The 25,202-nt window shown below is 42.2% G+C and overlaps 1 protein-coding gene across 1 annotated transcript in view; it reads left to right on the top strand.

Moving 5' to 3' along the window:
* Window positions 1-206: 206 nt before the first annotated feature.
* Window positions 207-25,202, top strand: part of stim2b (stromal interaction molecule 2b) — a 37,400-nt gene continuing 12,404 nt past the window's right edge. The window contains exons 1-2 of the mRNA XM_030779131.1: window positions 207-342; window positions 21,534-21,664. Of these exons, the coding sequence (XP_030634991.1) occupies window positions 207-342; window positions 21,534-21,664 (267 nt within the window). The remainder of the gene's footprint in view (window positions 343-21,533; window positions 21,665-25,202) is intronic.

Below are 25,202 nucleotides of genomic sequence, written 5' to 3'. Positions count from 1 at the left end.
AGTTTTATGTAACAACTGTTGTGTCAGTCGTTCCGCTGTTGTGATTCGACACATTCGAACAATTTAGTGCAAATCTTATTCTTGACGATCACATTGTTTTTCACTCAAAGGATTAAGTGGGTGAAAACAGGTTTAGCCTGACTGTGAGATCTCTATTTTTCCTTATCCCTCAACGTGGAAAGGATTTGAAAGCTTTTTTAACCACAATGACTTACTTCTCCGGGGCAGTGGTTCTATTGCTACGTGGACTCGTCATCTCTGCGGTACTCGGATTAGAAACCAGCTACACTAATGATCTCTCGGGCCATGCGACTTCGGACGCCGCAATTGTGGCAACTACAGGTAAGCCATTGGAGACTGTAAAATTTCTAATATACCTGTGTTTACCCTCCTGCGTTCCCCAAGAATGCTTAAGAATTCAAGACACGAACCGTGAGAGAAAATTGATGGTTGGCGATAAACTGCTCGAGCCGCCAGTCACCTTTTTTCCCGTGTGCATTACCGTGGAATGTTGGCATGTGTGGAATTTGTGGTGTCCTGCACCGAAAGGCCCCGACGAACGGACAATTTACAGTAATTGTGTTGGTCTGTAACCTTATCCTGTTTCGCATCACGTCTCGATGATTCGAGAGAATGCGGAGTTGGTGCAACTCTTTCTCGGGCATGAGGACTGACTGACTGTCTGCAGGCACTGTAGAGGTAGGATAATAAACGCGTGTACGCTCGGAAACACGATTGTCTCAGTTCAACGCCTCCCCACGACCTTGCGTGTTTGTGGCGTGACTCCTGGCATTGCAAACACCCCGGCGAACTGACAGTGAAAAGAATAATAGATTTACCACGAGACATTCAAAATGAGGAAATGTCAGTGCCTGAAACGGCTTGGTCACTTCGTTTATTAATCTCGTCGCCAGTTATCACATTAAGCATAGAGACAGACCCGTGACTGGACACTATCTAAATAAAATGTGTTGGTTTGTCACAGTAGCTGAAGCATCGCAAGGGGAGATGGCCTGGATTTTGCTTGTCTCTTTTGGCTGGTTCAAGTCCAACAGCTGTTTTCTCTATACCAAGTCAGTATTTAATAACGGTATATCGTTTCTAATGAACAGCAGTCTGGCCAAAGATCAGACTGGAATGACAGACCCGTGTCTATCGGGTCCTGCTGACCCCAAGCCAAGAAGTGCAATCCAGACATGTAGGGAGATATGCATTCAGATATTTTTAATGCTTTTTTTATACTTAAAAAGAATTACGTTTGCGTGTTGGTATAGGCTCAGTAAATGTGAGTGTGCGCATGAGAGAGAGAGAGAGTGTGTGTGTGTATATATATATATATATATATATATATATATATATATATAGATGTAGATATAGATATATATGCAAGCAGGAAGAAACTTCCAAGCTTTTGGTCACATGATATCTTGCATATCGTCCAGTTGAAATACCTAGAACGTAAGTGGCTTACGATGTGTACCCAAGATACTCCAAATATGTATTTAATATGGGGCGTGAGGGACAGGAACCAGTTTGGACAGTTTAACTATTTGCACTGCCTCTAAATGTTCAACTCAACACTAATCTGTCAACCTGACCTTGCAGAGTAACCTAACAGTTGAAAGCACAGCCCCAGTTCCTTTCTGGGTCACCTCACTCACTATTCTGTGTTCTCAGGTTCTAGCTGAGGTAATAGCTGCAAAAAAAAAAAAAAAAAAAAAACCCAGCACAGACTGTATGTTGAATGTGCATGATGCATTCTGCAGCACCGGTGCATTAGAACACATAACTGCTTCATTAGAACTAATCAGACCAGCTAGAACTTTCTCATTTGACAATCAGTCTTTCATACACACCTGGAGAAAGAGAGAGAGAGAGAGAGAGAGAGACTTCACAAAGTGTTATTACTGTGTTATAGCACTTTGACAGTGTGCTGTACAACAGTGTGCAGTTCAGTCATCAGTCTGTGAATCTAGTTAATCCAATGCACTCTAAGCCCTGAATGAACCCACAGTAAATTGTGGTACAGACCACAGATTATCTTTTAAAATGGGCCAGTAATGTGTTTATATTGGTGCCATAAGTTTTGAAAAAGCAGTAATATGATTTATGTCAGAAACACATATCATATAATGGATTCTCTTTTAGGTTATTTGTTTATGGAACCTTTTATGCCGTTTATCACTAACCTTCACTTTTGTTTGAAAGAAATTCTGAGACTTAAGTTTGCATTATTATTGGAAATGAATGCCCTGTACTTTTAAAATTCCAGGTTTTCCTGCTAAACTAAGCTGGTTACCATTCCAATCACAGATTGATTTTCAGATGGTTAGATGCAATTTTGGTTTCATTTGAACTTTCATCTCAAGCCTGATGAGGCATGTAGTGACATGCCTGAGGGCCAGGCAGTAGATTTCAAGAATAAGATGTCAATTCAGAATAATATGAATAAGGTCTGAACATCACTGACATGACATGAAGCATTTGCCTTCAGGCAGAGAACCTCCTCTTCACAGCACTGAAAACACACAGCACTCCTCTACACGACACTGAAGATCACTTCTCATTTCTCCACTGTTTAATGCAAATTTCTTGCACATATTAATGGTGACAGTGTAAAATTGGAAGTGCGTCTCCTGAACATTACGGCCCAGTCTAACTCAAATGGGACCCAGCATGGAATCTCGAGGGACGGCCTTTTTGTATCCAGTCAGCAGATCTTTATCCAGCTCTAGATCTTAAGCTGTCATGTTGCATGGCTTTGAGTTTCCCCAGACATGTAAATCTCAAAAACAGTACACAGTTTTAAAAGATGCACTGATAAGTCTCTGGAAGCCACTCTGCAGAATGATCACCTGTCAAAAGCCTTAGATAGATCTAAAAATAAAGCGGCACAGTGCTGTTTGGAGTCAGACGCATCAGTGGCGGGTAGGTCGGTGGGTTCCGGTCAAAGCTGTCAGGGCGGGTGTAGCGTTTGCTGTCTGGGAGAAGTGGGACACGTCAAAATTGTATTTCTAAAGCGAAAAAGGTATATTGCACCAAAAACGGAAACATCCTTTTGTGTTTCCTTGAACGGTGTTTACTTGAACGAAATGAAAGAGATGTGCTGCTGTCGGCCCGCGTGCAGATCTGAGACGGACTGCGTTTATCTCCAAAAACTGCTCTAAAAACGGTAAAAAGTGGCCCAACTGGAATTCTGATGCTGGTGTACTGTTAGCTGGCCTCTTCACAATGGCTTTAGCATAGCTGTGATCTCCTATCCAGAAATCTTTCATGCTTCAAGCATTTCAGCAGCAATATGAATGAGAACACGTCCAAGGAAACAGAGAGGAAAATATCCCTAGATGCAGTGAGATGCCTGTGTGTATTCATAAAAGGAAAATTTTGAAAATGTTATTGATGGCTAAGTTGCAATTGCGATCCAGGCACACCCATGGTGGTGAAGTGAGATCAACAATTTCAACCGAAATCTTGACAAACGTATGGTTTAAGTCTTAAGAACATTTTATTACATCTCTCTCACAAAATTACTTCTGTTTTAATAATTACGTCCTTTAGAGAAATATGTTTTAATGCAATGTGAATCTTTGTGAAGCACTAAGTGTGAAAGTCACTTTCCAAAGACAGATGATAAGAAGCTCTGTACTCAAGGCACAGGTGAGAGTGCAACCCTCCCCAGAAAGACCACTGTTCCTCAGCAGATGGGCCTATTTGTTCCTGTCATATTTACACAGCAACTGGATGTGTGCAGAGGCCAAATCCATTTCTCTAGCCACCACGTCAGTAGGGACACAGTAACCATGATGCACACAGCCTTCAGTGACCTTAGTGTCACAGAGTGTGGTTACATCTGGCTCGACTGTTCTCCACAACGTACAAAGTGGCGGTCAGGAACAAGGCGTATTGATTGGTGGAGTCCTGCAGACAAAACAACCTACCAATTCGGTATCTTAAAACCCAGTTTCTTGAAGTGAAATAGGAGTAGGAAGTGTTCGTAATTAGTGGTTTATTCCATATTCTACAGAACTCATTATCATTTCCTCCACTAGGCCATATTTGAGATCAAACAATACATGCAAACACTGAATAAATGCAACTTAAATACCTAATGCAAATTGTCAGATGGGTGATATTGAAAACTCAACAGGGAAAGAATTCTAAGGAAACATTCTCATGTGTAGTGCAAAGTTCAAAACACTTTGAAAGTGGTCAGTGTGTTATCCCCAGAAGGAGAAATATTACGAACGACTGTTTCCACAGCACTGGAGAGGGTGTGAGCATGCACTGGTATCTGTTCTGACTGTTTGTGTGTGCAGTATTGTGTTCATCGTGTGCGTTTGATTGCAACACCACTGTGCTCCCACTGGGCTCTTTAATATAGAGACTTTTTATGTGCATGAGAACAGGGACACCCCCCCCCCCCCCGCCTCTCTCTCTCTTTCTCTGTCTCTCTCTCTGTCTGTCTCTCTCTCTCTCTCTGCCCTGAGTGAAATAAAACTGCATGGCTGGAACAGTCTGAATGACCCACTTCCCATGCAGTTGTTTACAGAGGTCATCTGCCACTTGCTCAGTCCTAGAGTGTGCGTGAATGCAGTTTTGTGCGTGTGAGAGAGAGAAAGGAAGTGTGCGTGTGTATGTGTGTGTGTTGATGAGAACGATGTGAAAATCTGAGAACCAATGATCGGGAAGCCAGTGTTTAAGTGGCAGTGTGTCCTCTGAACAGTGAAGTCTCCCACCGGCAAACTCAATAATGAAGGAATTTCCTGTCCAGCAGATGACTATCACGACCGGCCGTGTTCTGAGAGAAAGGTCGCTGTTTGTTATGGCTTCCGCTGGACAGAGGGTGCGTGTGTGTCCATGCGCGTGTGTCCATGTGTGCGCACATGTGTGTGCATGTGCGTCTGTGCATGTGCGTCTGTGTGTGTGTGTGTGTGTGTGTGTGTGTACGCGCGTGAAGAGTGGTGGTGTCTTGGTAATCAGGGTTTGTGTGTTATCACACTTTGGTCTGCTTTGACCTTGAAGTCTGAAGTGACCTTGTTCACCTTTATTCATCAGACTGGTGAATACAGTGACCTGAGATGGCAAAAAGAGTTTGGGTTAAGGTCATATAATTCAGTTCTCATTCTACCTGTTTTATTTCAGTTTTGCTGCTATTGCTTCAAACCCCTCACCCATCTGATGCTGGAGCGTAGGTGGTCTCTTACTGCAATGTTTTCTCTCAAAAAATGTGTGCGGTAAAAGATGTCCATCAATTATACAAGTTTTTCCTGTCACAGCGGATACAGCCTACTTTCTCTAGCCATGGAAATCTCTTTTCCAAGGAAGTTATAATCTGTCATTTGTTTAAAGATGAAAAAAAAAAAGATAATTCCTTTTTTTAAAAAAAAAAAGAAAAAAGGTTATTCTCCATTTTTGTTCTGCACTCTTCATTTTTCTCCTTGAAAACACATCACACATTCCACCCCATGTTGTAATGCTTATTGTAACAGCAGAGAATAAATTGGAATGATTTTCATTATCTCAAACAGCAGAACATAATGAATTCCACACTAATGGTCCCACTCACAACTTCATTTAGCATGTGTATAGACTAGAAAAGCTGCCGCAGAGAGAGGCGTTGTGCTAATTGTCGTTTGAATATGTAAATGTATGTTAAAATGATTACAGACAACTTCTGTGACACCCACAGTGGGAGATATCGTGGGTGGGGAAAAAAAAAAACCTGGAATGGCCGACGAGGAGAAGAGAGATTATCCTAATGACTGTATGTAAATTCCTCTCTACTTTTATTTATTTTTTTATATTTTATTATTGACCTGTAAGACGCTCTTGGCGAAGAACCTTCTCAGCTCAGTACTCGCCCGCTTCTTAGTCGCTTTTAAAATGTTTTCGCCGATGTTTTGACTTCTGCATCGTTCACACTTCACAAAACCAGTGTACCACTGTTGACCTCAGGTTTCTCTTGTGGTCGACTGGACCCTCAGTCAATGCCCAAGACTGCGTCACACTCACACTGAAAAGGCCTGGCCTCAGCTTTGTTTTCTCAGCTGTTCAAATATGATTCATGATCAGAAATTTAAGGATGAAAGGTGCTTGTTGCCAGACAGAACTTTTTTTCTTTTTTTGGTTTGGTTTGTTTTCCACAATGCAACTGGATAATCTATGGCTGTATTAACACAGACATGTTGACCTGTGTTTAAGTTTGGCTACTTTTATACAGTGATTTCTAACAATATATAGTCATTGTGAATGTATGAAGTTCTATCCACAAATTCTAGCTATGTCGTCCAATATCTGAATTTTAACGTTCATTGGAAGAATGTTTTTTTTTGCACCAGACATGGAGGAAAGATGGGTGATAATAGGAACAGACCTCGAGAGGAGAAACGACATTGGTTTTCTGGATTTTTTTCCTTTTTTTTGCCTAAGTAACTGCACAAGTGACTGTTTAGCATTTTGACAAACAAACGCCATTCCTTTGACAAACATTGGAGTCTCCCAGTAGAAAATGATTTTGTTATGACGTGAAGAATCTTTGGAAGTGCAGACTACAAAAAAAGGGCTATGGCTAAAAGACCTATGATTATGACTAAATCAAGAGTTAACAAAATGTTTTTCTTGTCAAAAACAGAAAATTCTAAATAGAAAATTAAGTTGTGGGAATTTTGGGCCGGTCTTAATTATTCCTCAGAGAGTACTAATTAGCTTGACTGAGATTCAGACTTTTCAAAAGTTGCCAGTAGCTGCCTAAGAAACCAAAAAGCAAATCATTAACTTAAGCTAGTTGATTTTCATGTTACATTCCTTTAAGTGGAGATGGGTTTATCTGTCTTCATCAAACAACAGCCAAGCAGAAGGAAGAGTTGTTTGAACAGGAGAATAAACATTTTAATCCTAAGTGTTTGTTGACTCTACTGTGTTGGCAGGGCAAGCGAATAGATTTGCGTTTGCGTTTTGGGTGTCTCAGGCCAGGGGTACGCATCACATGCCAGATACCGTTTCAACATTGGTTGAATTTATGTAACGTGATGGTTTTGACTCATAATAATTATAATTTTAAAAAAAGCAACACGCATCATCGACAGACAGGTTCTGTTTGATTTTCAGCGTCTTTTCAGCGTTCATGGATTTTTTTTTTTTCTTCTTCCTCCTCTAAGCCATGCCCCTCTGGACCACGTTCTGTGTTAAGAGCCAGTATCTGTGATTTGACATCCTTGGATATCAGAATACATTAGACTGAAGAGGATGAAATAATGGGGGGGGGGACTTTAACTATGAAAACATTTCTGAGAGCCTTTCTCAAGGGATTCTCAAAGACTTAAGAGCCAAGTTCAAAGAACAGGGGGTCAGTAAGTGGTGCTGTCCGCATGACCATACTCACATTTGAGGCTTTTTGTATACACTGTTTAGACTGTTTTGCATTCCAGCAACTAAGAGTTTTAACAAAAGGGAACACTCCACTTTGACTGCTCTACTTTGTCAGTCAAACTTTAGGTCCCCTCGTATTTTATCAAAACTTCTTTATCTCAGATCTTCTTAATCTTGACCAGAGCAGCATTGTTTCTGCCTTGGTAAATGTCACTATTGAATGCAGATGTTTGTCTTTCAGTGGCATTAGTTAACAGATTTATATCTCATACTTTCTGTATCAACAAACAATGAGAACTTGTATATCTTGATGTGGTCAAGTTAGTATGCTATAACTTGGAACACTTTTATCTATCTATCTATCTATCTATCTATCTATCTATCTATCTATCTATCTATCTATCTATCTATCTATCCTTAATCCAAAACACTTGATCACCTTTCCATGTGATTCGTAGTCATTACTGATCAGGGAAAAATGTGTATGAGTGGCAGTATGACGTCAGCCTCTTGACAGACACCACACTATATGAGTGTCTGTTGATTCCACTGATGAGAATCGGGATGCACCGGAGACCGACAGGGGTTTAACGCGATGAGACGAGAGAGTATTTTTATGAGCAGTGCTAATGTTTTCCGAGAAGATCTGCCGAGTCAAGCCACGTCTTTCTGTATTGAGATCCTGCCCTTGTGGAATCCCTGTTTGCTCCGGATCGCGTGGCGGCACAGTCTCTAGCCCGGGAATGCTCCCCATAACTAGGCGCTGCTGTCACACATTGACTCGCTGCGCTCGGCTTTCTCCATAATTTGCTCGTCGCTAATTTGCTTTCCCCCAATTGCCAGGGTCAACACGCAGCCCCTCTCCTCTCCATATAAGTTTCTCTGTGGTGACCTAAACTGAGTGTTATGGATGGAATTTGCTACAGGAGCTGTAGTGGTCATAGAACCGAGCGTGGTAGCCGGCCAAGAAAAACTTTTCAGTCCGATTGTAGTATTTGTTTCATTCTGGCTAATTCGTTTATGTCTAAAAAAAAGTTCTTGTTCTTTTCTGTTGAAGTAGACAGAGGATGTGAATTTGTGGGTAGCTAGCTAAGCTCTCAAATCCTTTTTTTTTTTATCGGGAACTTAAATTTATTTGATGAATAAACAGAAAAAGTCAGCGAGACAAGCTATTTCCAATTTGATTATACTTTGCCCAGGCAGCTCCGCGTACGTTTACAGACCGTCTGGCTTCGTCTTTCTATTTTTTTTTTTTGGCCACAAAGATATCTACAGATAAAATCCTGATGTAATCCCTCGCTTTGGAATCCCCTCTACTCTCTGTAAACGAATTACGGAGGGCCTGCGTCCTTCTAACGGATCTCTCCCGTCAAGCAGAAAATTGCTCTATGGGGATAAGTAGGTCACTGTAAACCGTAGTGTATTTCCTGTTGTTTATCTGTGTCATCAGTGGCGATGAATAGATCCTTTGTTGTGCGGGTTCGGCTTTGGGGACTAGGTGTTGATCCTCCATCTGATGGTCGCCTCTAGGTCTGTCCTTGCAGCTGTGGTGTCTTCTCAAGCTGAGGGGGTCAAATTGACTCACTGATAGCGCAGAGAGAATTAAAAAAATAATAAAGACACAAATGTTTTATTTTGTTGTTGTTGTTGTTTGTTCGTTTTTTTTTTCACAAACATTTTTGATTCAGTAAGAGTTGAGGACATTTCAAAATATGATTTTGGTAGGAGTAATCAAAGCAACATGAGTAGTCAAAGCTCAAGTATGGAAAGACCAGTCGCCTGTCTTTAATATGTAAGGATTCTTAAAACAGTATTCTCAAGATGCAGCCTTTTACAATGGACAGACAGAGAGGGAGAGAGAGAGGAATGCACAGAGATACACAAAGAGATAAACCAAAGGTTCTTTATTTAACATCATGAGAAAGGTTTCATCCCTGATTTCCGAGTCACAGACATAATTATGCGTTATGATTGATTTGCTTTTTAAAACTAAGCTGTAATACAAACATGTCTTTACTACTCTCTTTAACATACAGCAACCAGTTTGGAAAATGGTCACATTTTAAAGGTTAGTTCACCCTCTGTGTCATGAGCAGTGTAGTAACACCATTAATAGAGATTGTTGTTTGTTGTTTGTTAGCGTGTCATAAGACAGTTCATTTGGGTGGTTTGTTTATTGCCTTGTGAAAATGACTGTTGTTTGTACATACATTAGTCCAGGTGTGACAGGACTCTGGGTGAGATGTCGGGGCACTGATCCCGTTTGGAGACGGCTTTGCTTTAACTTGCGTCTAGAGCTGGATGGCGGCTGGACATCTAAAACGGGAAGAGGGTTTGTGGCGTCTAATGCCCAAATAACAATGTGTGTGGGGTGCCCTTCACATTTTTCCAGCTGTGCTCCCCGGATTATATAGGCTATGCTTTAGAGGAGGACACAGTCGCTCTCTCTCTCTCCCTCTCTCTCTCTCACACACACACACATACGCAAACACAAATTTGCTTTGTCCTTTTCACCAGAGCAGTTGGTGGGTGGAGAGGATGCATGTGCTTACTTGCATCTTTGAAAACAGGAAACAGAAGTGTTACTGTTAAAGCTGTGTTTGATCGAAGTGTTAAAGACACTTTTTCTTTCCTTTTTTTTTTTTTGCAGCCTCTTTCTACCCTGCTGCTCCAATTCTTTTTTTTTGTCAAGTTTGCTCATTTTTTCCCAGGTTCTGATGCGTCAGATTTTTTAAATTCTGGCTGCCTGAAGAGAGAGAGAGAGAGAGAGAGGGGGAGAGAGAGAGGACCATTTAATCATATTCACGTGAGAAAGCGGTGGACAAATTGTACAGATACTTTGGATAAGAAGGATAGTAGCACCCTCTAATTTCAGGGACTTTCCCGTCCCGTGTATCTTGATGTTTTAGGGAGGGAGGGAGGGAGGGAGGGAGGGAGAGAAGGAGAGAGAGAGAGAGAGAGAGAACGGTGTGGATTTCGCAGTGCCTCTCACAGAGAGCTGCTACGCAGATACCAGTACACCCAGAGAGGCCTTGTATAAATGAAATGGAGAGGAGACAGAGTTTGTTTCATCTTTTCAACATAATATTTACATTAATATGGCTCTATTTACCTATACGTCTCTCTCAACCCAGCAGTTTTTTTACAGTTTTTACATTCAGTCGGAATTCTTAATGAAGGATATTTTGTAAAATGTTTTTGTTTTTTCACATAACTCTTTTTCTTTTCACAAAGCTTGGAGCATGATCGCACACCTGAGTGTTCACTGTAAGCATCTGATCACCCAGAAAAACAAGTGTGTGTTTTAGCAAACCCCCCCCCCCCCAACCACCACCTCCACCACCACCACCACCACCTCCAGCAGCCCAGGTAATGACACCCTGTTCGCCCACCTGCCTGTTATTCTTTGTGTGTCTTTGACACTTCCATTACCTCAAACACAACTCTTTCTGATTGGCTGGTTGGAATTTTAAACGTCTGGAGAGATCAAGAGATATCTTAAGCCCGTGTCGTTAAGCTAGGCATCGCTGTCTGATCTCCATGAGGAGTGGGCGTGTGATCCCGTCCGTCTCCCTTCCCTGCGTTGACTAGATGAACGTTTAGAAGGATCTTTTTGATGTTCAAGTCTGGCACCGTTGTTCATCTCACGCAGTTACATCAAAGCGATACACTGACAATGTTGTAAGAATTTCACGTTTTACTGGCCGCTGGTCTCTTATGTTTAGGATCCTGATTAATTAAGCTATACATTTTGAACCACAAAAAAAAAAAGAAAAAGAAAGAAGGGTTGATTTATACAGAAATACTACACCTAATGACAAACATTTTCATAGTCTCCATAGATTCATAGAGAAAATCAATGATACCTTAAAGTCTAAAATGCAAAGCATTAAGTTTGGCACAGACCTATCACAGCAGAATAGCCGTTTTTCCCAACTGGTTAGGTAGAAGTGAAACTAAACTGCACCAAATCTGCTCAAATCTGTTTTTTAAAAAATCATGGTAAAATCATCTGAAAAATTGTTATATATTTACAGATTGTTCTTATAAATCTATGGCATCGTCTCCCAGCTGAAAGTGGATTTGTTGACCCACAAACCACACATCTGATAACTGAACAATATTGCGTGTTAAAATGCGTCATTTTCATTAACCTCTGCAGTGTGTGTGACTTACTGCATTCACTGATTAGTCGTGCTTAGCAGCTGTGCGATACTGCGAACGTTTACAGAGGCTCAGTTCACATGCTGAGGAAGTCGACACTTAACACAGACTTAACAGAAAGTTGAATGTGATGTTCAGCTGAGCTGATGAGGACGCACTTGTTTTCGGCGTGACTGGACATAGCAACAGGAACTGTGTCAAAGAAATGTGTCAAGAATCGAAAAATCCGTCCTTAACCTCTGTTGACAGGAGTCACTAGTATCTCACACACACACACACACACATACACACACATGCACAAATGAGTATAAAGCTACACTGTGTTCTCTGTGTTGACTCCTCATAGCACTGATTGTCATGGATATATTGCTTTGTAGGATCTAGGCCTATTCATTTCACTACCTCCATAAAGTGCCACTACACTGAGAAGGCTTAACCCAGCATATGTCCACCTCTGTAACCTGAAGAATAAAAAATAGCTTTTAATTTTAATTTTAACAGCGATGTTGATGCAGGCACATAAAACATACTTACCCCTCTCAATGTCAGAATAGGCCCAAAGGATAGAAACATTCAGTGCCAGTGTACTCTAATACAGCAAGCTAAACCCTCAAAGCACTGTCATATGACGGGCACCGGTCTATCTATAGGAGTGTTGCTGTTAGATACACGGAGTATACACAATGGCCTGCTTCATTTTGACTCACGCTTAAGCACTGAGGTTGCCCGTGCACTGGAGCGGTAAAAGTTTACGGCCTTTTCAGATCCTGTTTAAAGTTCATATCGCATTAGGCGTGATCTGGTTTCACGGCACAGTTAGACCCCAAAGGCTCTTTGGGGGTTTCTTTAACACTACACACAAGGAATAAAAATCGTTGTAACCTTTAGTTGGAGCGTATGAGGTACTGTGTGTTATTAAGTAGCCTACCTATGACTCTCAGTATTCATGTTGAGATTAGCGCATTTGCAAAAGGTCGGCTCTCGCAGTTTGAGCGGTCGTTTCAGAAGCACGGAGAAAAAAGTTTGTAAAACCCCCATAATTGCGTTTCAAATCAATGTAGGATAAGATTTTTTTCTAAACTGCAGGTGGTTTCCTCGTCTAGCTGCCCTGATCTTGTCGCACATCCAGCGATACTCTTCTGCCCCTAACTGTTGGTTGCTTTACATTAATGAATAATCTGTGCTTTTCTTTAAGGGGGCCTTTTATGTTATTGTGGGTGTCATGTCAGTCTGGCTTTGGTCCAGTTCAGCTGTGTTTTAGAGTTGAGTTAATATACTGGACAACATAGGAGATGACGTGTGGGCATTCTGCGACAATGATAAGTTTCCGTGGAAATCTGAGCAAACCTCAGTACCCTAAAATCTTTATATAGGTTACATCTGGGCTGATCACGAACGTTGCATGTATCCGGAAAATCAAGGAAATCTGGTGGATTATAGTTTTAAAACGAAATTCCACTCGCTACATGCAAAATTGCATGTTTTATTTTAACTGTAATGAAATCTGACAGTATTTCAGAATGTCGGGCGATGGTCTTAAAACTGACCAGGGTTGGTTACGTGACTGGTACAGCCTAGCGAGAACCTGCTGTTCATTTGAATGAATGTGTGAGTTGGAAGTTTATTTATGATTGTATTTAAACGGGGCCTCTTATGTACGGGACACTGTCTTCCCCGCGGCTGAAAGCAAAGCGGCTATACCAGACCACTGTGTTCAGACAGAAAAAGGATAATGCCGGGGGCATAATTGTTATTGCACATCATTGCACATAAAAAAACAGACTTTTTGTTTAATCTTTCTGACCTGGTGCTGATCAGTGAGCAGACATTACAAGGTTTTTTTGTTTTTTTTTGTAAATCACATTAACATTTTAATGGTCTGAGACCGCGTCTGTAACCATGACTACACACAGTGTTATGGATGGCGATTGTTTTACTCGTTTTGTTTCTCACCCAAATTCACTGATGGTCGGGGAGCTAGAGATGTAATGATATGACATTTTGACAGACTGAAATTCATCCCACCCACAAAGTATTAGAGAGAGAGAGAGAGAGAGAGAATGAGTTCATTTCCAAAACACTGGAACTGTAAGCAGCAAGGCAACACTATGGCCTCTGCATTACATGACCTCCCTGCACCTCCGAGGGCGACAAACTTTTATATTAGAGATCTGGCAGATGGAGGGATGTGGTTCTTGAGTAAAATCACCACACAGAGTCCCTCAGACACATAGGAGTCAGAGCTGTAAGACTTTGTGAAGTCAGTCTCCGAGTTGTAACGAGAGAGAGAGAGAGAGAAAGAGAGAGAGCCCCAGTATGAGGGAAGAGAACCGTCTGGCTTGGCTGAGGAAGTCAGAAAGTACAAAGCGCTTCCACGTTGACGGGAACAGGACTTGTCAACAGCTTGATCAGCATCAGCTGGAGGGTCTCATGTGCCCGTGGGGAACTCTGATACTGTTGGCATCGCTAGTTTTCGGCTGCAGCCCTCAGGCTTTGGCACAGGTCTTGGTGGTTTGGATGGTGGGTTGGAAGTCGTGTAGAGTGAGATGAAGTCAAAGCATTCATGTAACAGAAGAAGCTTCCCCGTGGTTTTTTTTTTTTGGTCCTCTCCTCTGTGAATCTGATTTTTTTTTTTTTTTAATCTGAGAAAAGAGCACGTGGACCGCTTTTGTATAAGGTGTTGAGTTTCATTTGTTGTGAAGCATCTGGCTCTTTTAATTCAAGGTCTGCGACACACCCAAGCCAAACCTAATGTTCTGGAGAATTTTGATATCTTAAAGACTTAACAAAAAAAAAAAAAAGAAAAAAGAACTGTCATATCACGTCACGTCTTTGTGGTTCCTTCTCTGTCGGTTTTCCATTATGCCTCTCACTCGTTTTTGTTTTTTTAATTTTCTTTTTTCTCTTGATCTTTCCATTCCTCTCCTCTCTCTTTAGACTGCAAGCACTTATAGGTGCTCACCAAAAGACATATAATTAAGAGCTTAACTTCTCACCCCCTGTCTAGGAGAGCATGAAGGAGCCAAGGAGCACTAATTAAAATTCTCTCTCCTTTTTTCCTGTATCATTCTCCTCCTTGGCAGTAGACCACGGACATCTCCGATTTTTGATCCGTACATTCCTGGAACAACCATTCTCCAGCCATTTCTCCTTTTCTGGTAGTTTCAAGCTCCGGGCTTATGCGCCTTGTTGGGTTTTTTTCTTCCCACTTATTGCCCCCTACCCCTCTGCTCTGTACCAAGTATTAGATTATAAGACACCCCTCACTCACCAGCTATGCTTTTTCCAGTGTATTACCTTTTTTAGGAGATTTAGAGCCAAGATGGTTGGAAGAGTTTAGAGGCTATTTAGGTAAATACTGTCCATCCCAGACCAATTCTGTTTCCTGTGTTTAGTGCATATTTTACCCTTTTTACTGCACGGCTCAGAAATATTGCAAGTTTCTTCCCAATATGTGAATGTTGAAACCTTTCTTAGACTACCTGTTTCTGTATGTGTTTTATCATACAGATGCAGTTATGAACTTTTATCATACAGATGCTGTTATTGAACGTGTTTTGACAGCAAACAGCCACAGAAAATATGATCTAACAGCCTGAGTATTGAGACTGATTAGAAAAGTCACCCCTGAACCTTATTGGATTACCACATGGTGCCAGAGGACTCTCGTCCTCTTCTTCCTCCTCCTCTTCCTCGTCTTCTTCCTTTCTTTTCCAGAGCCAGGGGGAGTCTGAAATGCAAGCTTTTTATGATTTGTATGAGAGGAACTTCAGAAATGCTCTGTGTGTGTGTGTGTGTGTGTGTGTGTGTGTGTGTGTGAGCGCTGCGTCACCCACAGTCTCAGCTGCCCATGCGTCATTTCTGCTCCTTGAGGAGTCTTGCTGTAATTTTGTAAGCTGACACATGCATTTGCAGTACCCCAAAGTTAATGCTGACAGTCACACCATTGCAATTTATCTACCCTCTGAGGGGAATCAAACAATTTGCAGACTCTTGTGCTGAACTACAACAAGGATGAATAAACACTGAGCCTGTCATTTCAAAATAATTTGGCATAACCATTTGAATTGCTGTATAAATGTCAGGGTTTGTGAATGTGGTGAATGTGGCCCTTAATGGGAGGGTTTCTCCCCTATTATTGGAATTCTAAACGTATTGCAATCATGAGTGTAGCTGATGAGCATTGGCAATAGGTGATTTGTTATTTTTTAACAAGTGGGGTGCGTGGCCCAATGGATGGCAGGTTAACAAGGGGGATGCCTTTTGGTTGGGGCCATGGATTCTAACTTGCATAATAGTCAGTCAGATAAAAGATCAATGAGTCAGGCAGACTAGACTAACATATTCAGCTAAACACCCCCCCTGCCCCTGCCCTCTCTCTGCTCTTGGGGGGGGGGGGGTTAATAAGGGGGATGCATTTTGGACATTTTGTTAACAAGGGGGGTGGCATCCCCTCTCGAATCACCAACTGAGTATTGGGGAAAGCATACACAATCAGTGAGGGGCTTCGTTTTTAATCGGAAGGAGGTGGTAACATATCAGTACAATGACCTTCAGATGCATTTACTCTACATCTGATTCAAAGTATCGTCATCAGTTTACAGAAGGTTACGTTGCAAATCCGTTTAAATACGTATTTGATTGTTGATTATGTTCTCTACAAATATTTGACAACCCATATTCAGACACCACATGTTTAACCGTTGACCTCATTGTCTGTTTTTGAGGTGTCACGCACCTAAGCTTTTTGACTGATTGACTGTAAGATGTGGTTTGTGCAAAACGTTAAATTGCTCAGGATGAAACCAAAATTGGTAAAGAGTAAAACATTATTAACGTATACATTTCAGCTTTTTTGACCCTCTTAAATTTTGCATTATGAACGATATTTAGTGACTAATTAAAGAGTTAAAGTTTGGTGGTGTAACGTTATGACTGTTCAAGTGTACGCTATACAGCCTGCCTTGCTTAGTATGTCCGCTTTTGTTGCATCGCTAAGGATTTCGACTACCGTCCCTCTTGCTTAGTTAGCCTTGCTTAGTGTTGTTCAGTGATGGATGTCAGGTGTAACTAAGTAACAACGCATTTTTACACGCACACACAATGTTTTAGCTCCCAAACCTGGGAGATTCGACTCGTTTTAAGCACTGTTGAACATCCGAAATGTCGACTGCCACTTAAAATTTTAGGCGCGAGAACCCTGAAAGTGGCTCAAAGCACACTCAAGTATATTTCGCTTAGCCTAAAATGTTTTTGAAAGAAGAAAAACTAACTCATAGATGCCCTTCTCCTAAAATAAGGAAAAAAGGCTCAATTTTTCCTCTCGTCTGCTCCTCCCCTTCCTGCCCGTAACACCCCCAACTGACACCCTGCTCCCCAACGCCTCCGTGACTTGGGTAACTGTATTTGCGTCTTAATGGCTGCTGATGAGCGGAAATACTACACCGCTGAGATGCTTAATTCACACGGCTTTATTAGTGGAGAGAGGTCTCTTGGGTTGCGAAACTCTTCCCGACCCAATATGGAGCTGATGAAAAGGAAACTCACTTCCACCCCCGTCACATTCACAAATCAGCGCGCTTTAACTTTAGACTTATATATACACTTTTCGGTTTGTAGTTTGTCTTTTTTGTCCCTGTAATTTTAACGTATGTAACGAAATAAATTAGAGGGAAGGCTATGCTGTGTTAAGACACTATGATGGGTCTCATTTTGAATGGGGACGATTGTGCACCTTCTTGTGTGTTTAATTTGAACATGTTATGCCCACTAAATTAAAGTAACAGGTGTCGTTTTTGTTCACAGATTTATTTGATTTCTGTTAATGTGCATTGATTCAATGGTCTTTGTGTAAGTCTCTGTGTGTGCTCTTGTATTAATGTGTGTGTGTGTGTGTGTGTGTATTCTCGACTTGGCCTCATAGTCGGGGAAACTGAGCCAGTGTAAATACAGTAAGTCTGGCTTTCACATGTGAGCAAGCTCCACACACACACACACACACACACACACTCAGCTGCTACCACAGAATCCACGAGGACCTAGTGGGGCCCAGAGGGACTGTGCGTGAACAAAGGTGCGAGTGTGAATGTAGGAATACATCTGAGTTTGTGGAGAGTGTGATTTTGCAGGAAAAGGCAAGAGTGAGGGATGGCAGTAAATGAAGAAGAAAAGAACTGACACGCCAGTGGGTTCTTTCACTGGGCCGCTCACTCGGCCTGAACGGATGTGCACTGTGCTCATGTATATTACTCACCGCTCACTTCAAGGTTAACTTTTCTCACCCTGTATCAGGTTAAAAATCGTTCAGAGAAGTTTAGGCCTCTTCTTATCTTTTTGTCCCCCTCTCTCTCTGTCTTTCTCTCAGTTGGATGATGTTTGCTGCTAGCAGCATGTGCTAAATGGCTGCATTGCTAACTGATCCCCCTGCTGACTCCCCACCCTCACCCCCCTCCCTCACTTCTTTCATTTGGGCCAGTCACCCAGTGCACCTATCCTCTTACACTCCTTAGTGACAGCTAGCTGGCCTCTCTCTGTGCGAGTCTGAATGTGTGTGTGTGTGTTTTCTTAGAGAAAGGCATGCGGCACTGTATTCCTTCCTTTCCACTTGGCTACTCTAAATCTTTCTCCTCAGTCCTCTAAACGCCAAGGCCTCAGTTCTCTCTCTCTCTCCCTCTCTCTCTCGCTCTGTCTCTCTCTCTCTCTGTTGAATCTCTGTGTGCAATTGATGGATTATTTTGCTATTAGGCCATAAAAGCTTTCACTTAAGAAGTCAATCACCAGACACTGTTCTGGGATCAGTCAGTAATCACACTCGGTCCAGTGATGTTTGGTGACATTTCAGAGCCAATGCTCTCCCCTCTTTTCTCATACAGACATGTTTAACGAAGTGGGTAAAGATATTAATAAGCCCAAAGCATCCCACAGAATTTCCGGAAACTTTCACAGTGACAAGACAAGACAGTAGGGGTGTGTGTGTAAGTGTGTGTGAGAACGAGAGAGAGAGAGACAGAGAGAGAAAAATAGAGAGCTGCCACGTATAGGAAAGTAAATTGTGAGAGATAGAGGAAACTGGAAAGATAGTAGAGTACAAATGAAACCTTTCTGCTGACTGTGTGTGTAGTCTGTACTCTGCTTCATCCTGTGTCTCTGTGGTCATTAGGGCTTTCTCAGGTCCAGAGCCCAGTTCACCGTGATTTTGATACTGAGGCTCAGAGTTGGTTTAGAGGGAGTAAAACGTATTTGTCATTCACTGGGTGTTGGGTTTGTTTGTTTGTTTGTTTGTTTTTGATGGTTACATTATTTAAGCGAATGGATTATCAGTTATTTTTTGGCCGTTTCCCTCTCTTGTGTCTGAGGTACACAATGGCGAGATGCCAGCTCCTTGGTTTTTGATTGGATTGGACATTTCCTGGTGTTTGGCCATCCTAGACATTGTCTCCCAATGAGAATTAATTCACTTTTTGTGCTCGATACAATATGTAGTGTGTGTGTGTGTGTGTGTGTGAGTGAGTGTGTGTGTGCGTGTTTGCAGACTGTATGACAGTGACATCTTGCATGAGCCTGCATCTTGTTGAGCCTTCTGATAAAACCACTTCCTGACATATGGAAATGAGCGTGTATTTATAGTTTGCCTGATGCTAAATTTAACCCTCTGTGTTTCCTCTTTCCTTTTTTTTTTTTGTTTGACGTAAGGATTTACGCGGTCGGCCTCCCCTACTGGGTCATTTCCTTTTGTCCCGTGGTCTATTGTATCTAAGTACTCCATGACCTACCCTCCCACACACACACACACACACACACACACACACACACACACACACACACTCACTCTGAGGTCACACACAAGAGGAAGTCAAAACTATGTCTATTCATAGATCTTGATGATAAACAAAAGTGCAGCAAAAAGATGCTTTTTGCTAACAGCGTCTCTTTTGGTGGTATCAGCCTTCTTTGAGGTTGCTAAGGGGGTTGGTTTGACTTATCAAGGAATGAGTCACAGACTCAAACTTGTTTTTAAGAGAGCATCTCTGTTTGGAATGTAATTTAGTCTGGCACTAAGCTTAATGCTTTTCGAAGAAACAGTCTCTTGGTTACTTGTGCCCTTTTTGTCCGTAAGGCCAAAAAAAGTGATGTGTTATGAACAAATAGCGAAATGCTATATGACTCAAAGATAAAACAAGATTTACTTTACATTGTCTGATGCTTTAAACCACCGTGTGTTCCTGTGTAATTACAATGAATTTGGACCTTTTTTCCTTTCTTTCTCTTTTTTTTTTTTTTTTTAATTTTTTTGTTGGCTTTGGGGTGAAAGCCAGTGCTCTGGTGAGGATGCCTGTACGTGAGAAAACATCCTCTGGTCTCAGCTATCGTGCCAAGAGTCAGAGAGTAAACACTATGCAAAAAAGGTATTCATGGAAATCTCTCAGGACAGGGACATCTGTTAAGCAAATGGGGTTATGCAAGCCATGAGCAAAACATATGCAACTGGTTATGCAAAAATAAAAAAACAAAAGATGAGACTTTTGCTGGAAGACTATCAGTGGAAAGGATCCTCTCCAAGCAGGTGGATTTCCACAGTTTATGTACAGTGTGTTCTTGCCAAGGTCAGGGCACAGAGTGTTAGATAGCTTACAGAGCACTGGACAAGTCACAGAACGTTAGACAGGTCACAGAACGTTAGACAGGCCACAGAATGTTAGACAGGTCACAGAATGTTAGACAGGTTGCAGAGAGTTAAACAGGTCTCAGAGAGTAAGACAGGCTTTGACTTCAACACAAAACTGGTCAAGGAATCGACTTTTTAAACCAGTATTGCGTCTGTCCCTTTTCATCACGCCTGAGTGTGAATCTATCGTTTACTTGGGAGCATCGGGTTAAGAGAAGATTTGTACTTTGGAAGGAATTTTTATTGAACCATGTGTCAACTCCATTAACCACACAAAACATGTTAATTGATTAAGGCGTTTTATTAATCAGCAGCTAATTTGGGCAGTCAGTTTAATGCATCTCACAGGTAAAATCAGTATATCCCTTGAGACAGACTTTGCGTGGCCCTGTTGGTGGAACTAGACCCAGACAAGGATGAGCTTCCCCTACTCTGCACGCTGTTGATGGAGATTTCTGTCTCTCAGCCAAGGAGGTTTTTCCATCTTGTTCTTATGGGAGAATATTAAATCATTTTATGACAAGCAGACTTGCCACTAATTGCAGCAAGATTCCTTCCAGTAAAATAGCTTTGGCAATAAAGCGTCAGCCAATCCCACTGCCACGCTTTTAACAGCTCTATGATTTCATCCAATAACCAATAACGCACTTCTGCCAATAATAACCTCAAGTAGTGGAAGGATCCACCCTCACATTCTCTTATTTTGAATAAGAGTGTAGCAGCTGTCCAATCAGATGCCTTAACCACTCGCTACAGCAACTGAATAAGTGGGACAAACCCTGTCAGAGTTCACTGTAGTAAACAGATCCTACATCAAACATTTGGGCACACACACACACACACATGCGCATGCGCATGCGCGCACACACACACACACACACACACACGTACATACTTATCTAATCCTACAGTGTGTTTGAAGGAAGACTGGTAACCTGATCTCTGACCTCGCAATATGAACCAAGTTTTCTTTTACGTGTCTAAATTGAGGAACATCTTTTTCTCACAGATGCCAAATTTAGATATTTTTATTTTCTTTTCTCTTTATTTTCCTTCTTTTTCTCATATTATCTCTGTTGGTATGATAGTGTAATCAAACTTTGTTTAGAGTAAGAAGAAAGTTGGTATCTGCTAAAATAGGCTTTCCTTTTATGCAATTTTAGTCAACCAAATTCTTACCATTCAGGCTATGTTGTCAGAACAACCATTGTTTAATGATTAAGGTGTTTATTTCAGGTGCTTTATCAAATTTAACAGCCAGCGTTCATGACGAATAAAACTGTGGCCTGCAAATAATGACCTCTAACTAACCTTGACATTACCTCTATCCTGGCAGACCCATGTTTGACAGTCGTCCCGCCGTGTATGAGTGAAGCGGACCGGTTCAGCCTGGATGCTCTACGCCACATACACAAACAGCTGGACGATGACAATGACGGAGGCATCGAAGTCAACGAGAGTGTGGAGGTGAGACCACCTGACCTTTAGGCACCATTTTGTTCCATTTTTAATCTCATCAATTCCATTTCATAAATATTTTATCTTTTTAAATAACACTTTCTGACAGACCTTTCAAGTGAAATGAGTGCTTTGGCCTACATATGTCACCTTGGAAGGTTGTAATTCCTCTTTGTCATTCTGAAGAGAGAAAAAAATAAAATTGCATTTTGTCACGTTTGGCTGAGGACATCCCTAAAGTTACCTCTGATCCATTGCGCCTGTTCCAGAGATCATGTTTAACCTGTGGTATGGTCAGATGTGTTCAGACACCAGGCAGAACACCACATTTAACCCGCAGTGTGGTCAGATGTGTTCAGAGACCAGGCAGAACACCACGTTTAACCCACAGTGTGGTCAGATGTGTTCAGAGACCAGGCAGAACACCACGTTTAACCCACAGTGTGATCAGATGTGTTCAGAGACCAGGCAGAACACCACATTTAACCCGCAGTGTGGTCAGATGTGTTCAGAGACCAGGCAGAACACCACGTTTAACCCACGGTGTGGTCAGATGTGTTCAGAGACCAGGCAGAACACCACGTTTAACCCGCAGTGTGGTCAGATGTGTTCAGACACCAGACAGAACACCACGTTTAACCCACAGTGTGGTCAGATGTGTTCAGAGACCAGGCAGAACACCACATTTAACCCGCAGTGTAGTCAGATGTGTTCAGAGACCAGGCAGAACACCACGTTTAACCCGCAGTGTGGTCAGATGTGTTCAGAGACCAGACAGAACACCAGCCAAGTCATGAAGAGCAGAGATTAATGTAATGGACTGAAAATGATCCATGTGTATCTGGAAAGCACAATTTTTTGTTCTTCTATTTGAGCAACATTCATTACCATAAAGGAAGTGTGTGTGTAAGGAAATCCTCAGAAAAAAAATTCATTGACACGTACAGCCATGGAGGGGATTCATGTTTTTGTTTGTTCGTTAGACATTTGTTAATTCATACTGAGGCTATGTTCAGAATGTGAAGTATTTAGAATATACATGTTTTCCTCATTGCATGCATGACATGTCAGCTTGGTTGTACATTAGCATGATGTTTGGCATAGCGTGTGCTTGTTCAGTGGGAGATTTGGACAATACAGGACAGTGTTTTGTTGTTGTTGTTGTCGTTGTTGTTGTTGTTTATCTATGGTATTTTTTATTCTGCTGTGTTTGTTGCATGTGCAGTTAGAGTCATGTGAATTCACTTATGTTTCCTCCTTGACCGTTCTGTAAACTGACGAGTCTTGGTGATGACTCAGTATGGGCGTTCTGGGAAGTCTAAGTGTGTGTGTGTGTGTGTGTGTGGGAGCGTGTGTGTGAGCATGCGTGCATGTGCTTGTGCGTGCGTGCGTGAGAGAGGGAGAGAGTGAGAGAACATGAGAGAGAGGTGAAGATATGCCAGCATTGATCCTCCCATCACCAAAACCACCCCCCCCGCCACACACACGCACACACACACATGCGCACACACACACACGAACTCTGGTGGGGTCCAAAGGTCCCATCAGGTTGGAAAACTGACTCCCCTCTTAGGGTGTTAGAAGTCTCCCTTAGCTCCCCTCTCACCTCCGTCACCAAACTCCCCTCCAGCCATGTCTCCGCTCCAGCCATGACCCCCCTACAGCCACTCCTTCCCTTATGTAATTTCTCCCCTCGGGCCCCATGGGGACTCAGCCAGACTTCTATGCTGTACGCCCTGTTTCACAATTAGGAATGTACTGGACTGGACGACTCTGATCTTATGATGTCTGATCATATACTGTCTTAGGCCATGAACACACACTAATGCACTTTTTCACAGGGAACAGGACTGAGACCAAACGATTTATGTGTGTGTGTGTGTGTGTGTGTGTGGGGGGGGGGGGGGGGGGGGGGGGGGGGGGGGTTGCCATACTTAAAAGGACTGGCGAGCAGTCCTCAAAAGTTTACATGCTTTTATAGAAAAGATGTTGTTGTTGTTGTTGTTGGTAAAATTAAAAGTGAAAGTGGTTTTTGGGTCAGGGTCAGAGTCAGTCTTAGTCAGGGTCAAGGTTAGTTCCCTGTTCTTTACTTTTAATACATGTTGAGATGGCTTTTACAGTGGATCAGTCGGGGCTCTGAGTAGTTGCTGGCAGAATTGAGCAGAGCTCTGCTTTTGATCCACTCAAGGAAATTCACTGATGATATACACCCACTGGTCACTCTCAGAGAAACACCTCCCTTTTCCATACACCTTGTTGTTATACAGTTAAGAGACTATGGCCCATCTGTTACCATAGACAGTGTGTGTGTTCTCCAGCCTCTAGCCCTTCATCAGTGATCAGTTTCTGACCACAGGACCACTGTTGACTGGATGTTTTTGGGCAGTGGTCCACCCAGCATAATGCCTTCTACCACGTCACCACCATGTCAGTGAATGTGAAGTCCAAGTGAACAGTGTACAGTGTTCATTTTTCTCTGGGAACTGGTTTTTCAGTGACATTGAATGTTTAATGTCATGTGACTTAAGCTACCTGAACTGTGCCATTGATAGTTTAATGTGATTTGATTTGAGGTACCTTAACTGTGACGTTGAAGGTTTAAGTTGATGTGATTTTAGGTACCTGAACTGTGACACTGAGAGTTTCAGTTGATGTGACTTGAGTTACCTGAACTGTGACACTGAGAGTTTAAGGTGATGTGATTTGAGTTACCTGAACTGTGAGACTGACAGTTTAATGTGATATGATTTGAGGTACCTGAACTGTGGTTGACAGAAAGGACAGTTGTGGTTTTTATCTGCTCCAGAGCTGTCTGCTTTCCATCACACACACACGATCAACATCACACTATTTCAGAAATCTCCACTGTCTGTGTGTGTGTCTGTGTGTGTGTGTGTGTGTGTGTATATATGTGTGTGTGTGTATGAGAAATCTGGAAGTTTCCCTTGTTGATCTTCTCCAGAGGCACTGTCTGTAAGAAGTGCGTCCAGCGGAGGCTCCAGGCGTTCTCTCCTTCCTCCAGGGCATCGGCCGGGCCAACGGGTGTCCTCTTTCAGCAGGCAGCACATTCTTCTCTCCGTCTGTTTGTGAGAACACTCGAGGGCTTTGCCACAGTGTTGCTAAGTAAACCCATTCGCCTTTGAAGATGCCTTGGTTCTCATTAGTCGAAAAAAGAGGCGAGAAAGCAAGACGTCGCAAAGCACAGAAACAGAAAACGAAGAATCAGGGGAGACAGCTTGAGGTTTTTAAACGACCCCAGCAGTAGGGAGGACTTCATTGGGAATCCAATACGTCTGTCGCTGTCACATCGACAAATAAGGTTATTTATTCAAGTCCGGCACAAAATAGTCACTTATGGCCGGTAGGAAATGGATAGTGATAAACGTATGTTGAGCCGTTTTACCTAATCCCTGTGGGTGAAAGCTATTTCAGGTTGGAATGAGAGCTGGTGAATTGAAGGAGTGACAGAGACAGATTACATGGGTATGTGGCATCGCAGCTGAGAGATACACAGGCACGTAGACAGATGAACAGATAGAAACAGACC

Source organism: Chanos chanos, chromosome 7, assembly GCF_902362185.1.
Source record: "Chanos chanos chromosome 7, fChaCha1.1, whole genome shotgun sequence".
In the NCBI taxonomy this organism is placed as follows: domain Eukaryota; kingdom Metazoa; phylum Chordata; class Actinopteri; order Gonorynchiformes; family Chanidae; genus Chanos; species Chanos chanos.
This window is presented reverse-complemented; position numbering and strand designations above follow the sequence as displayed.